At 42.5% G+C, this 15625-nt stretch overlaps 1 protein-coding gene across 1 annotated transcript in view; it reads left to right on the forward strand.

Moving 5' to 3' along the window:
* The window catches only part of PTPN9 (protein tyrosine phosphatase non-receptor type 9), an 81425-nt gene that overhangs the window by 26364 nt on the left and 39436 nt on the right, over window positions 1-15625 (forward strand). Inside the window, exons 2-4 of the mRNA XM_079910914.1 lie at window positions 8869-9012; window positions 11305-11394; window positions 12096-12220. Of these exons, the coding sequence (XP_079767040.1) occupies window positions 8869-9012; window positions 11305-11394; window positions 12096-12220 (359 nt within the window). The remainder of the gene's footprint in view (window positions 1-8868; window positions 9013-11304; window positions 11395-12095; window positions 12221-15625) is intronic.

The raw sequence follows: 15625 nt of genomic DNA on the forward strand, positions 1-15625 counted from the left end.
GTGGCTCGTGGGCTCTAGAGCGCAGGCTCAGTAGTTGTGGCGCATTGGCTTAGTTGCTCTGCGGCATGTGGGATCTTCCCAGACCAGGGCTCGAACCTGTGTTCCCTGCACTGGCAGGCGGATTCTTAACCACTGCGCCACCAGGGAAGTCCACTTTTAAATGATTAAAACATGAAAACAGCTGTAGGGTGATGGGATTTTTGGTTGACCTTTTCCTTTTTTTTTTTTAATTAAACAAACATTTTAAAATATAGTAATAAGTCAATAAGGGAACTGAACCAGATTCAGGATTGAAATAATGCAGTCTTTTTTAAAAAAACATTTATTTATTTATTTGGCTGCGTCGGGTCTTAGTTGCAGCATGTGGGATCTTCATTGCAGCATGCAGGATGTTTCGTTGTGACACATGGTCTTCTCTCTAGTTGTGGCGCGTGGGCTCAGTACTTGCAGTGCGTGGGCTTAGTTGCCCCAAGGCATGTGGGATCTTAGTTCCCCGACCAGGGATTGAACCCACATCCCCTGCATGGGAAGGTGGATTCTTAATCACTGGACCACCAGGGAAGTCCTGAAATAATGCAGTCTTCCATGAAGATATCAAAGCCATATTTTTCACCTCAACCTCCAACATTTCATGTAGGTTAAGGATGTCCCTCAAGCATCTCTAAGCCCTCCGTCCCCCAGCTTCTAACTCATGGCGTTCTGCATGGTGACCTGTGTAGGACCACCAATGCTTATACACAGTGGACTACCTTAGACTCTCAGGAGGCCTGGCCCAGCCTGCAGAGACTGACGGCAGCCCACCCTCAGCCGTTCAGTCCTGGAGGCACCCGCTGGCTGACCGCTTCCTTTTTTTTTTTTTTTTTTGACAGATTTTCTTACATTATTTCATAACAGAAGTTATGAAATAAAATCAGAAAGTTTTTCTTAAAACTTTTTCCTTTCAAGATGCAGTAAAACCCTATTTAAGAAAGCACTGGGGACTTCCCTGGTGGCGCAGTGGTTAAGAATCCACCTGCCAATGCAGGGGACATGAGTTCGAGCCCTGGTCTGGAAAGATCCCACACGTCGAAGAGCAACTAAGTCCGTGTGCCATGACTACTGAGCCTGCGCTCTAGAGCCTGCAAGCCACAACTACTGAAGCCCACACGCCTAGAGCCCATGTGCCATGACTACTGAGGCTGCGCTCTAGAGCCTGCAAGCCACAACTACTGAAGCCCACACACCTAGAGCCTGTGCTCTGCAACAAGAGAAGCCACTGCAATGAGAAGCCTGTGCACCTCAACGAAGAGTAGCCCCTGCTCGCCGCAACTAGAGAAAGCCCACGCGCAGCAACGAAGACCCAATGTGGCCAAAAATAAATAAATTAAATAATTAATTAAAAAAAGAAAGCACTGGCTCTTACATGTAAGGCTTACATATGTTGGGTTCTATTATCAATGAAACATTAATTCATTTAAACCTCAACGTTCCTATGAGCAGGGTACTCATCACTTTTAACAGATAAGGAAACAGCACAGAGCTAGTAAGTTGTAGAGCTGGGATCGAGCAGAGTGGTTACTCCAGCAGTTAGAAGTGCTGAATTTAATATTGCTCCACCTCTAGCTTCATTTAAAGTTTGGGTGCCCAAACAGCACCACTGTTATAGTGATTTGAATTAGTAGCAGAGTTACTAAGGTTTAAGGGTGGCAGTCTTGGGGGAGAATACTTTGCTAGGGACTCAGCACTTCAAAACTGATTTGTCAAATTTACTCCCAAACCTTCCCCTCCCCTTTTTTCTGACTACAAAAGTAACGCATGTTTATTGTAAGGAAAAACTGGGGAAATACAGGAAAACACCAAGATTTCAGAGTGTTCATCTTAACACTTAGTGGTGGTAATAACTACTGCAAACATTTTCATATTTTTATGTATTCAGACTTTAAGAAATGAAAATGAGATTCTGTTGTTACCTATTTGTTAATGATCTGTGTTAATGTTTAATGAGCATTTTTTCATCTTAATGTTACATTCTGTGTACTACCATTGTTTCACCAATTTATATTTTGAGGTGATTTGTACTGTTTTGTTAATTATCCTTATTGATGAAAATGTTCACAGATCTGGGTTATTTTTCTGGGAGTGGAATTGCGGGGTCAAAGAATATGCTGTTTTTTATAGTCTTTTAGTGACTGCTTGAGTGCCTTTGTTGAACCCTCACCAACACTAGGTAGTAGCATTGAGCGGGGTGGAAGGGAACCTTGGCTGGTTTTAGTTACATTTCCATGATTACTAATGAGGTTGAATATTTTCTGTAACTTTATTGGCCAGTTGAGTTTCTTTGAAGAATTGCTTATCCATCCTTTACTTGTTATTAATTATTCAAGTATTTTTGCTGAGTGCCAAGCACTGTTGTAAACCTCAGATATAAGGCAATAAAATAATAATAAAAGAAAAAGAAAGCAAGCACTGGCTCTTTTATTTATTTTAGGCTGCATCGGGTCTTAGTTGTGGCACGCGGAATCTTCTTTGAGGCACCCGCGTGCCTTTTTTCGTTGTGGTGCTTGGGCTCTTTGTTGTGGTGCGTGGACTTCTCTCTAGTTGTGGCCTGTAGTTCTCTAGTTGTGGCCCACAGGTTCCAGAGCATGAGGGCTCTGTAATTTGCAGCATGTGGGCTCTAGTTGAGGCACGCGAGTTCAGTAGTTGTGATATGTGGGCTTTAGTTGTCCCCCTGGTGTATGGGATCTTAGTTCCCTAACCAGGGATCGAACCCGTGTCCCCTGCATTGGAAGGCGGATTCTTTACCACTGGACCACCAGGAAAGTCCCAGCACTGGCTCTTTTTTTTTTTTAATTTTATTTATTTTATTTTTGGCTGCGTTGGATCTTTGTTGCTGTGTATGGGCTTTCTCCAGTTGCGGCGATCGGGGGCTACTCTTTGTTGCGGTGTGCGGGCTTCTCATTGTGGTGGCTTCTCTTGTTGAGGAGCATGGGCTCTAGGCACGCAGGCTCAGTAGTTGTGGCGCACGGGCTTAGTTGCTCTGTGGCATGTGGGATCTTCCCAGACCAGGGCCTGAACCCATGTCCCCTCCATTGGCAGGCGGATTCTTAACCACTGCACCACCAGGAAAGCCTCTGGCTCTTTTTAAAATTAATTAATTAATTAAAAAATAATTTTATTTTTGGCTGTGTTGGGTCTTCATTGCTGCACACAGGCTTTCTCTAGTAGTGGGGAGCGGGGGCTACTCTTCATTGCAGTGCGCGGGCTTCTCATCGTGGTGGCTTCTCTTGTTGCAGAGCATGGGTTCTAGGCACGCGGGCTTCAGTAGTTGCGGCACATGCAGGCTCTGTAGTTGTGGCTCGCAGGCTCCAGAGCGCAGGCTCAGTAGTTGTGGCACACGGGCTTAGTTGCTCCGCAGCATGTGAGATTCTCCTGGACCAGGGATTGAACCTGTGTCCCCTGCATTGGCAGGCAGATTCTTAACCACTGCAACCACCAGGGAAGTCCCAAAAGCGTAGTTTTTAGGTTGAAAATTCAGCAAACTTCACCTTGCTGCCTTATAGCAAGCTAGTGTATTTTAGCTCAGATTCTGTTTCCTGGCAGATTGATGTGGACTAAAGGGATTACTAGACATTACAAGAAAATTCACAATGAAGGAAAGGTGGGAAAACAGGCATAAGAGGAAGGTAATTTACTAATGCATCTGTCACTGAAATTAATGGGGAAATGGCATATTTGCTGAAATACGGAGGTAACCTCACATTTGTTAAAAGGCAGACACTGACTCTTATATTGAATCACTTTCCTTATTTAGGTATTCAGTGCAGGGTGACTGATTGCATTTTTTGCATGGTGTTTGTCCTGAGCAAAATTGTTCCTTTATTATGATGAGAAATACTCTCAAGTCAGTTTGATGCTGTTAAAAAGGATTAGTGCTCAGGATGGCAGTGTTAATCTCCAGAGCTGCCAGTGTAGGGACAAAAGCATTGAGAGTTGGGAGCAAGGGTATAAATACTTCTTTTTGTTTGTTTGTTTGTTTTTATATCTTTATTGGAGTATAATTGCTTTACGATGGTGTGTTAGTTTCTGCTTTATAACAAAGTGAATCAGTTATACGTATACATATGTTCCCATATCTCTTCCCTCTTGCATCTCCCTCCCTCCCACCCTGCCTATCCCACCCCTCCAGGCGGTCACAAAGCACCAAGCTGATCTCCCTGTGCTATGGGGTATAAATACTTCTGGACCTAGCTTTTCCTATGTTGCCACAGAGCCCTGAATGAGGATAAGTTGATTCTTTAGAGACTTTTGTATTACAGTTTAACACATACTGGAAGTTTCTAATTTAAATTTATGCTTTTGGATAAAATGGATTAGAGAGATTGAATTGCTACAGGCTAAAGAGAAACAACAAAGGTCACTTGATTTTGAGGAACTCTCTGTTGAAAGAAGTTTTAGTGTGAAATGACTGGAGTTAAGAAAAAAAGAGAATGGGCTTCCCTGGTGGCGCAGTGGTTAAGAATCCACCTGCCAATGCAGGGGACATGGGTTCGAGCCCTGGCCCGGGAAGATCCCACATGCTGTGGAGCAACAAAGCCTGTGCGCCACAACTACTGAGCCTGTGCTCTAGAGCGCGCGAGCCACAACTACTGAAGCCTGTGCGCCTAGAGCCCGTGCTCTGCAACAAGAGAAGCCACTGCAATGAGAAGCCCACGCACCTCAACAAAGAGTAGCCACCTCTCTCTGCAACTAGAGAAAGCCCGCGAACAGCAACGAAGACCCAATGCAGCCAAAAATAAATAAATTTTAAAAAAAAAAAGAAGAAAGAATGAACATCCATTCAGAGACTGCCTACCAAGTGCCAGGTAGTGTGGTGAATGCTTCTTATCTGTTGTCTTGTTCAAGCCTTATCTTTTCATGAAGAAATAGAGGCTCAGAGAGGTTAAGTGACTTGCCCAGATCATACAGGAGTGAGTGAGAGGATGGGTTCTTTCTGACTCCCAAACCCACTACACTGCTAGACTTGTTTCTTGGTGGTTAGATGGCTGACATCCCAGGACTTTATTTCAAGAATAGGTTTCACTCTTGCCCACATTGTCTTGGAATACAGAATTTTAGGTACTAACTGTGGAACCAAGGGTGCCAGCCCATTCTTCTGGACCTTTTGGGTTGCTGGCCCCTTGCCTAGAGTTCATCTGAAAATTATAGCTGCTCTTGGGAGCTTAATATAACATGAAGATTATGTTGTTGGTTTTATTCTCTCCTATACCATACAACACCAGTAGATAGTGTCCAGGGTGTAATCACTTAACTGACAGATTTCTCAGCCATTTTATAGTGGTTCTCTGGTTTCTTAGTCAAGAAACTTGTTTTTATCAATTTAAACATGATTGTGGGAGAAGTATGTAATTACAGTAAGCTTTGACTATGCTGTAACAAATCTTACCCATACCTAACAAGCTGGTTGAGAAGGGTTGTAAGTGATAATGTTAGTTTTTCTGTACATCAGTTCGGACCTTTTCCCAAAGGAAGACCAAAGCTGTTTGAACTGTGACCACGCCTTTGTTGCCAGGTGTGAACAACTTGTGATTACTCATAAGCCTAGATAGCTTCAAATTATTCACCTTGATCTGAAGTATTTTGTAAGCTGTGACTTAACCATTTGGCTCATTCTTTCTTTCACCAGGAAATACACTGAATATTAATTTCAGGAATTTCAGTGATCCCTTCTGAAGAGTGTATCGCTCATTAAAATATCTGGGGCTTGTTTTTCTGGTAACAAACAGAACCACAAATTGGTCTGTACTTCGTGGCTGTGCCAAACCCTTGTGTAGACGGAGGGAGAGACCTGATGAACTGTTTAGAGAGGGGCTGTGGAAGATGAGACCATCTTTCTAGCTTGTCTAAGAGGCTCATCTCTTTGACCAGAGGAATGGGCATGCAGGAGAGAGAGAATGAGGCTGAACATAGCAGGCGATATGAGTGTATTTGTATCCGTAAATATCACATCACTGTTTATAGTACACTGGACTCTCTTCATGCAAGGCCTAGTCCTGCCAAATCTGGAGGAATTGTTCCCATGCTTAAAGCCAAGAACAACATCCTGACCAGCGGGGGACAGAGGTCAGCTCAAGGCAGCAGCTCTTGGGAGCTACAGGACATTAAGAACCTTGAAGGAACTGAGTTTAATGAGAAGGAAGCCAATATGTACCTGGAAGGAAGTGTGTGAAACCTGTGTGACTCTTGTTGGGGTGTGGCTTATTTATGAGAAATGAAAAATCATCTTAATAGTTGGATTTCATATCACCTCCTGGTCATTTAACTATATTTCCCCCTCCCACCTGCATATTGTTTTGTCTTTTGATTGTTTTTATTAGAAAAAGGGGAAAAAGATATTCTGTTATTCTGGTGTTTTACTCTACAGGCAGCTTCAGAGATGCCCAGGAGAGAGCTGGCTTGAGAAGATGATATGTTAATTAAACAAATAGCCTTTACAAAATCTCCTAGGACCTTCCGGACTTGCCGCACTTTTGTTTCTGGGATCTTTCTGTGCCGGCTTCTTTTCCCTTCCGTCTTTCCTCATTCTGATGCTGGCCACTCACCCCACAGAGGCAACTCCAACTGTTTTCTGGTGGAGCATTCTAAGTTTGTCCTGTTGTCTTCTCTGGGACTCATTTCTCTGGTCTGACTGTAACTGGTTCTGGGCCAAAGTGATCGTCTGAAAGCTTTTCTTCATAGCCTTTATTTCTTGGCTCTCTTTATGCACTTTGCCTGATTAGTTTTGCTGGTTCTCTCCTTTTCCAGTTGATGTGAGGTATGTTGCCTCAGTTGGAGGGTTCTAAAGCTCAGGTGCAGCCCCAGGCCTCTTAGATTTTACCCTGGTTTGTAAAGTGCCTTTATCCTTTCCTAGAAATTGGGGGAATGAATCAGGTGCTCTGTTATATGAGGTACTGCTGACCCTCCTGGGATTCTAGTTTGCTAGTTATTTAAACACGTATGTAGCAATTTGGATTGTATTTGCAAGGTAGGACTTGTTGCCAAGACTCTGAAGTAGGTCATTCCTGTTACCCTTTCTCCCCTGTTTTTTTTTTTTTTTTGGCCACACCATGTGGCATGTGGAACTTCCCAGACCAGGGATCAAACCCATGCCCCCTGCAGTGGAAGCGTGGAGTCTTAACCAGTGGACCACCAGGGAAGTCCTCTCTCCTGTTTTTGAATTGAAAAATTAGAGACTGGGACTTCCCTGGTGGTTCAGTGGGTAAGACTCCCTGCTCCCAATACAGGGGGCCTGGGTTCAATCCCTGGTCGGGGAACTAGATCCCGCATGCATGCCGCAACTAAGAGTTCGCATGCCACAACTAAGAGTTCATGTGCTGCAACTGAGAAGCCCCCATGCCACAACTAAAAAAAGATCCCACATACCACAACGAAAAAAGATCCCGTGTACTGCAACTAAGACCCGGTGCAGCCAAAATAAATAAATAAACAAATATTTTTAAAAAGTAAAGAAATATTAGAGACCACGGTCACATAGTAGGTTGATCTTACACCTCTTGAAACAAACCTCATTTTTGTATTCCTTATATGTAGCACAGATATTAACAAATAGTTAAATACACAATAGTTTATTTTTTTAAAAATATTTATTTATTTTGGCTGCGCCGGATCTTCATTGCGACAGGCGGGATCTTCATTGCGGCATGTGGACTCTTAGTTGTGGCATGCACGTGGGATCTAGTTCTCTGACCAGGCATCGAACCCAGGCCCTCTGCATTGGGAACGCAGAGTCCTACTGACTGGACCACCAGGGAAGTCCCCACAATAGTTTAATAAATACATCTTAACTGAGGGGTTGGTTGGTTGATCAATTAAATTTCAGAATTCTCATCAAGTTGATCACATTTTGGACCAATAAGTGAGAAACGTCTCTGATTGGAAGGGAAAAAATAGCCGTGCAGAAAACGTTTAGCAATTTAGAAAATGCATGCAAAAAAATCCTATTCTAAAATGAAGAAACAGAAGGGTGGTTTGGTTAGAGCGGAGACTGGTTAAAATGTAAGGAGAAATAGGGTGAGAGAGTATAAAAGAGCATGGATTAATCAAGAGATAGGAATAATTATGGAAATAGGCATCTTGTCAGCTTGGGATTAAACAGTAAAAATGAAAATTCCCACTCCTCCCCCAGTAGTAGGTTCTCTACCCTCACACCCCTCTCCCAAACCACTATCCGGAGGAGCTGTTAATGACCCTCTGGGCACTGGTGTCCAGTTTTGGGGGCTGCCATATGAAGCACAGAGAGGTCCTGTGGGTCAGTCAGTGCGAAGAGCAGTTGGCCTTTACATTTGTTAAATTCTTCTAATCATTTTGCTGCTCTCAACAGTATTGCTAATTTCAGAACTAAAACCATTTTCTGATTGTTTTACTTTGTGTGACTGGCTCACGGGGCCAAAACAGCAGCTGAGACTGCTATACTACACTGTGCGTTAGGCAATAACTCTTCAGAGGGCCCATCCACTTTTTTTTTTTAGCTTTAAAAAACAACAACAACAAAAAACAAACTCTGCTGGGTTTTTTTTTTTTTTTTTTTTTGCTTTGGGGCCAGTAATTTGCATCATATTTGGGAGCCTTGATCTTCCCCTCATTATATTTCTTCATACATTCCTGTGCTAAGCCCTGCTCTCTGTACCTGGCTCTGGCTTCTGGCCTCATTGAGTTGTATGAAATTTAACAATTTCTGGTTTCAGATCTGTTTCCAACTTTTGTTTTCCCTGTTCCGTCTAGTAAACTTTGGGTTCAAACTTGCTTGGGGAAAGTTTATTTTTTTTCTTGCTTATTTTTTTGTTTCTGTAAATATATTCTCTAATAACTATCTTTACTTTCTTTGTCAAACAGGCCACCAAGCAGTTTCTTGAAGAGATTAACAAGTGGACAGTTCAGTACAACGTTTCCCCCCTCTCTTGGAATGTGGCCGTCAAGTTCCTCATGGCCCGGAAGTTTGATGTGCTCCGTGCCATAGAGTTGTTTCACTCCTACAGAGTATGTACCTCAGGGATGGACCTGCCATGTGGCACCTGGGTTCTCTATGTTGCTGTTGTTTCTGCCACAGTCTACACAAACAGTGGTTCTCCCCACTCCCATTAAAAAAAAGTGGATCGGTATCTAAGAGCCCTACCTTGGAGTGAGAAAATCCTTCTGAAGATACTTAGAAGCTCCCTAAATAAATTTAAAAAAAAAAAAAAAGACTGAGATAAGAGGCACTAGGATTAATTTAAGAGCTTAAAACTAAAGCTCACGTACACCCATTTTGTGGGTCATCTTGTTCAATATTCATTCATTTATTCAACAGATATTTATTGTATATCTACTATGTTCCCAGTGCAGAGATTACTGTTTAGAAAGAGAGTAAATAAACAATTACAGAAATGTTATGATACGACAGTACTGGGTTCTGTGGAAAGCACATTTAATTAAGAGGGTCAAGGAAGCTTTCCTGAAGGAAATGACTTCTAAATTAAGAGTAGAAGAATGAGTAGGAATCAGACAGTAGGGGAGTATGGCAGAGAGAACAGCAAGTTCAGATGCCTAGTGGCAGGAGACAAATTGAGCTGATCAGAAATGCTGAGTGCGAGAAGGGGGCATGGCAAGAGATTGAGCAGCAGGTAAACAAGGCCAGATCAGAGAGTATCTGCTTTTTCTTAAGGGCAGAGAAATTCATTGAAGGTATAAACAACAGAATGCCTTGATCAGATTTGCTTTCTGAAAGATTATTTTCACTGTGATTTAGAGGATGGACCAGAAGGGCTATACTGGAGACAGACCAATTATAAGGCTGTTGTACTTACTAGGAGAGAGATGATTGTGGTGTCATTAAATGTAGTGTCAGGGAGATAGAGAAAAAGTGGTCAGATTCTAGAAGTAAAATTGATAGGACAGAGTTGCTTATTAAACTAGTGTGAGGCAAGGGAAGTGGAGAATTCCAGGTCTCTGACTTGGGTGGCAGGGTGGTAAATGGTGGTGGCATTCACTAATTAAGAGACACTGAATGGGTACAGGTACGTGGAGAGAGTAGGTCATGAGTTCAGTTTGGCCGTGTTAAGGTTGAAGTGCCAATGGGATATCCAAATAGACATGTCCTCTAAGCAGTTGGGATGTGAGTCTAGGGTTGGGAAAAGAAGGCTGGACTGGAAGTAGTGATTTCAGAGTGACCAAAGTAGAATATTGGAGGTGAATATTGGAGCCATGAGAATGGGTGAGGTCATCCTGGGAGAGTGTGAGGAATAGGGAGATGTGTAGGGCAGAACTTCATTTCAGACCTTTTGCTTTCTTTGGTCCAGTGTTGTTTTTTAAAGTTAAGTTTGAATGCTTTATGTAAGGCATGCACTCTCCTGTGACTCCAGCACTCATACTGTCTTCACTTGCTGCCTTGCCTCTGAAGGCGTTTGAATTTGATTTTAGGGATGAATTGGGGAAGAATATAAACAAAGGCCTAGTTTGTTTTATTCACCAGAGTGTTCTTAGCACTTAGCTGAGTGCCTGGCACATAATAGTTGCTCAACAAATACTGACAGAATGAATGAATGAGTCAGTGAGTGAAATGAGTGAACAAATGAATGAAAAAAAGCCCACAAGAGACTTAGAAGGAGTAGCTGAAGAAATAGAAAAACCAAGAGAGTATTTTTTTTTTTTTAGTCAAAAATAGAGAATGTCTCAGGAAAAAGAGAATGTGAGTAGTCACCCTTGTCATGTAGAAGGAGGACTGAAAATGCCCATTGGATTGAGCAGGAGCTCTGGATGGTATAGTTAGTTTGGGAGGAAACGAGAGTGCAGTGGAATGAGTGTGAGGGAACTGAGGATGAGTTTAAAGAATCTGGCTGTGAAGATGAATTAAAATGAGGTCATGGTAGCTGTTGTTGGAGAGTATATTGAGGGGAGGGATGGCTCCTATTTAAGACAGGAGAGGCCTAAGCCTGGAGGATGTGTTAGGATATCTGTTTCCAGACAGTTTGGGGTGCATATTTTAATATCAGTGCTGCTGCATGTTTAAGAGCTTTGACCTTGCACTGTAATGATTGATATATAGTGGTTGGTCTTCAGGGTTAGGATTCTCACTGATTCAAAGAAAAAACCTAAGCCCGAAGGGGCTGATAAGCTGGCATTGGACAAGAATTCTGACAACACTCAGTTGGCCTAGAGGGGGGTTACAAAGGAATTCATGATTCAGTAAGCTGATTTCCAAAATCCCTTATCTCTGAGATTTGGTGGTTACATAAAGCTGTCATGGGTGTACAGTATTTTTATATTAATTCATCTTGCTTTTTTTATTTTCAGGAAACACGAAGGAAGGAGGGCATTGTGAAGCTGAAACCTCATGAGGAACCTCTCCGTTCTGAGATCCTTAGTGGAAAATTCACCATCTTAGTGAGTATTAATGAACCCCTCTTGTAGTATCTTGTTATTTTCTTGTGTAGCTGTTCTCTTTGGACTTTGTTCCTAGATATCTTATCCTGAATCAGAGAGTCTCAACAGTGGAGAGCAGATGTGAAGTTTGGCATAAAATTATTCCAGTAATAATTGAAATAATTGAAAATCAGTTGTACAGTACATTTAGAAAAGTTTCTTCACTGGTCCATTAAGGTTAGTTAAGGCCTTTGGGATGGGTATAAAATGTGTCAGAGGTCCATCCTTCCTTATTTAATGCAAGCTCTCTCCACTTAGAGACCACAGCCTTTCCAGTAACTATCCAGCAGTACTTTTAAGGCAGAGTATAGAAACCATTGTTATATTCTATGGATTTCTCCTGTTGCTTATTTCTTTGCTATCCTGCCTGGGAAAATTAGCTAGGCAGCCAGTGTAGACCATTGTTTAATTTCTCTGTAATTGAAGAGTTAAGAGAATGTGGTTTTTTCCTACCACAGGGGGAAGGAATCCAGGGGGTGCTGAGAATCAGACATGGGATGATAAAAAGCTTTCTTCCTTTTCTGGAGCAATTGATGCAAGTCAGAGAAGTATTATCAGCATCTGTTCTCTTCATAACAAACCTTTGTGCAGGATAAGAGGGCTTCGTGATTTCTGTGATTTTCTATTTGATTTCTAAATATTTCTTGTTTTGTTTGCTCTAGAATGTTCGGGACCCAACAGGAGCCTCCATTGCCCTCTTCACTGCCAGATTACATCATCCCCACAAGTCAGTCCAACATGTGGTACTTCAGGCTCTGTTTTACTTGCTAGACAGAGCTGTGGATAGGTGAGCATGGAAATTATCTTTTGGGTGTTCTGCATCCAGATGGGAAAGTGACACTGTTTGATTTGATTAAACTCAGCAGTGCATTCACTATGCTCCTAGAATGTGCCCTGGGCAGTGCTATGAATGGAAAACATTCCATGTCTTTAGGGCTTGGCATGTTTCCAGGTACTATGCAGATGATGGGTATTCTGCATCTTGACCTGCTTGGCTGTATTTCAGGGTAACAGAAGCTGAGAAAGCTAGTTAACTAGCAATTCTTAGTGTATTGAGAATGACGTTATTGAAAGGGAGTGAAGGTGAGATGACCTGTGCTGGTTCTTTCCGATCAATCTCCCCTGATGTTGAAGACCCTGTGGGACCTCAGTTTCTTTGTCTGTAAAACAGGAATAATGCAGAGGATTTTGAGACTCAACATTCAGGAGAGAGGAGTCCAAGAGTATAAGTTAAGCAAAATCATTTTTATAAATAGGTGCATAAGCCAAAAGAACCAACTCAGGTCATGTCTCCCTCCCTGCTCTTACGTAAGTAGTATCATCACTGTTCTATAGACAGAGAAACTGAAGCCCCAAGAAGTTTTGTGGCTCTTTTACAGTCATCACATATTGATCCAGCTGGTCTAAGGTCCTGGTTTCTTCACTCTTGGTCAGAGCTATTTGTACCCTACTATGTTGTCTTCCACTTTTACTTTCTTTTTTCCCTGGTGCTTGCCATTTACAGTTTGTTATTGCTCTCAATGTCATTGGCTGGTCCTCTGGGTTAGATGTGATATATCGAGGGCTAAGACCAGAGATAGTGAGAGACAACTGTGCACTTCAGTCATACTTCTGGACTTAGAGGATGGGAATAGCCAAAGGATTGTCTGAAGCGGGGCTCTCTGTCTAGTTCACTTGTTGCTGCCTTGTTAATGTTAATACTTTCATATACTTAGCTTCTGCTGGTGGTGTTCGGTGAGAGATATATCCAAACCACACACACAGCATTATTCTGAAAAAGAGAAGTTACTAAGGAGAGAGGGCCAGCGGTCAGCAGCCAGTCAGAAATGTGGAATTTCTCAGTTCTTCTTTCTTATGCTTGGTCTTCAGGCATAATTTCTAGAGTATAGTTCCCTTTGAAATGTTTCTTTAGCTCGGGAATGAATGGAAGGCTCTTTTACCAGAAAATTTAGCATTGCCTTCCTCTTTGAGCAGCTTAGAGAGTCGGAGCTCTTGTGTAGGCATGACAGTGGCCAAAGCTTGCTTTTTCTAGTGTGAGTATTGAATCCCATAGGAATACCACACAGGTAAATGTAATTAAAACTTTGTTCTCGTGATGTCCATTCCTTTCTTAAAAACCCTCAGTGACTCCTCATTATTCAGAGGGTGCATGTAAGGTAAGTAAATGTGAACCTTTTTTTTTTTTTTTTTTTTTTTTGTGGTACGCGGGCCTCTCACTGTTGTGGTCTCTCCCGTTGCGGAGCACAGGCTCCGGATGCGCAGGCTCAGCGGCCATGGCTCACGGGCCTAGCCGCTCCGCGGCATGTGGGATCTTCCTGGACCGGGGCACGAACCTGCGTCCCCTGCATCGGCAGGCGGACTCTCAACCACTGCGCCACCAGGGAAGCCCAGTGTGAACCCTTTTTTTTTCTGAATGAAATATTCTTACTAATGAATAGAAGTTCTTGTTTTCCTTTGTTACCGTGAACCAGAATGGAAGAGGAGGAAACCCTTCCTCTTCACTTAATCTTCCCCTTTCTTTAAGGCCCAACTTCTGTGACTGGTTCCCTCACCACTCCAACTTGTCATAAAATTCTTTTTACTTTGACTTTAATCGCAGTTATTATTAATACCAATCATTTCATATTTAATTATACATGGCCTTATTGATGTCATTTGTCTTATATGAATGTTTTTTTCATCTACCGGTAGATGGTAAGCTCCAGGAGGGCAGGGAACCTTCTTTTCAACATTATATAATGGGAAATTCCCAAATCTCCATGGTGGAGAGGAAGTGGTGTCATCAACTTTCACATGCCTTTCATTCATCTTCTTCAAAGTGATCTGTAACCAATCTTGTTTCATTGAAAGCCCCTCACCCACCCCTTTACCCTAGATTATTTTGAAACAAATGTCAGGGACTGTGGTAATCTTGGTGTTCCCAGTAACATCCTAGCTCGGGAATCAAACTCAATAGGGTAGGGAAGCAATTATTCTTAGTAGGGAACTAGCGCTATTATTGTAAACCTCATCTTCTGTACCCAGAAAAGTGAAAATGCTATTGCATTTGTATTTATTTCATGTGCCTTCAAAGGATGAGCAATTTCAGGTCTATGAATATAGAACCTGCATCATTATGCACCATAGCTTCTTTTTATTAAATTCTATTTCCCCTGGCACTGACTTCTCTTTGTTTTAGTGTCCTGCCGCAGGCTGGAGCTGTGAGGGGAAAACCTGTAATTCTTTGAGTTTGGCCCCTGTTGAGCTTGTGGAGAAAAGGGAAGTCTCTAGATCTGGATAGTCTACTCAATGACTGTGCCACTCATTGAACAGAATCTTTGATCTTGGTGAATCAGTCTCTCTGGGGTCATGAAAAAAGGAGACAAGATTTAGCACTCACTTTATCATGTTAAGGGCCATTTGAAATTAAGTCTGCTGGAGAAACTTGGGTCTACTTCAGAGATTTTTTAAATTAATTAATTTATTTTTGGCTGCATTGGGTTTTCCTTGCTGCATGCGGGCTTTCTCTAGTTGCGGAGAGTGGTGGATACTCTTCGTTGCGGTACGTGGGCTTCTCATTGCGTTGGCTTCTCTTGTTGCGGAGCACAGACTCTAGGCATGCGGGCGTCCGTAGTTGTGGCTCGCGGGCTCTAGAGCGCAGACTCAGTAGTTGTGGCGCACGGGCTTCATTACTCCGCGGCATGTGGGAACTTCCCGGACCAGGGCTTGAACCCTTGTCCCTTGCATTGGCAGGCGATTCTTAACCACTGCGCCACCAGGGAAGCCCTACTTAAGAGATTTTTGAAATGCTGCTTCATGGGTAGGTGCTTCCGCCTTGTATTCTGTTGAAAGGATGAAGATACGGAGGCTTCCAGGAGGTGATGCAAAAAAAAAATACAGATACAAAATAACATTGAGACTTCTGATTTCAAGAATGTGTTTTGTGTCAAAAAGTTTTCTCAATTGTAAATAAATGTGAACACTGTTGCTATCATCAGTGAGTAGTCCAATCAAATAATTTATTCTGAACAACGATTTAGGTGTGCAGATCAGGAGCAGTAAGGATCGGGCTTGGTGGAAGAGTGCAGCTTTGAGAAATCTTTAGGAATTAAGAAGATGGGATTGAGTAATACTTTTTGTATCTTCACATGTTCCTAACCTCAATCTGGGAATAGGCTCACCACCTCTTAATCTACTTTTTAACATGCCTTCC

This window comes from Stenella coeruleoalba (assembly GCF_951394435.1).
Source record: "Stenella coeruleoalba genome assembly, chromosome: 2".
In the NCBI taxonomy this organism is placed as follows: Eukaryota; Metazoa; Chordata; class Mammalia; order Artiodactyla; family Delphinidae; genus Stenella; species Stenella coeruleoalba.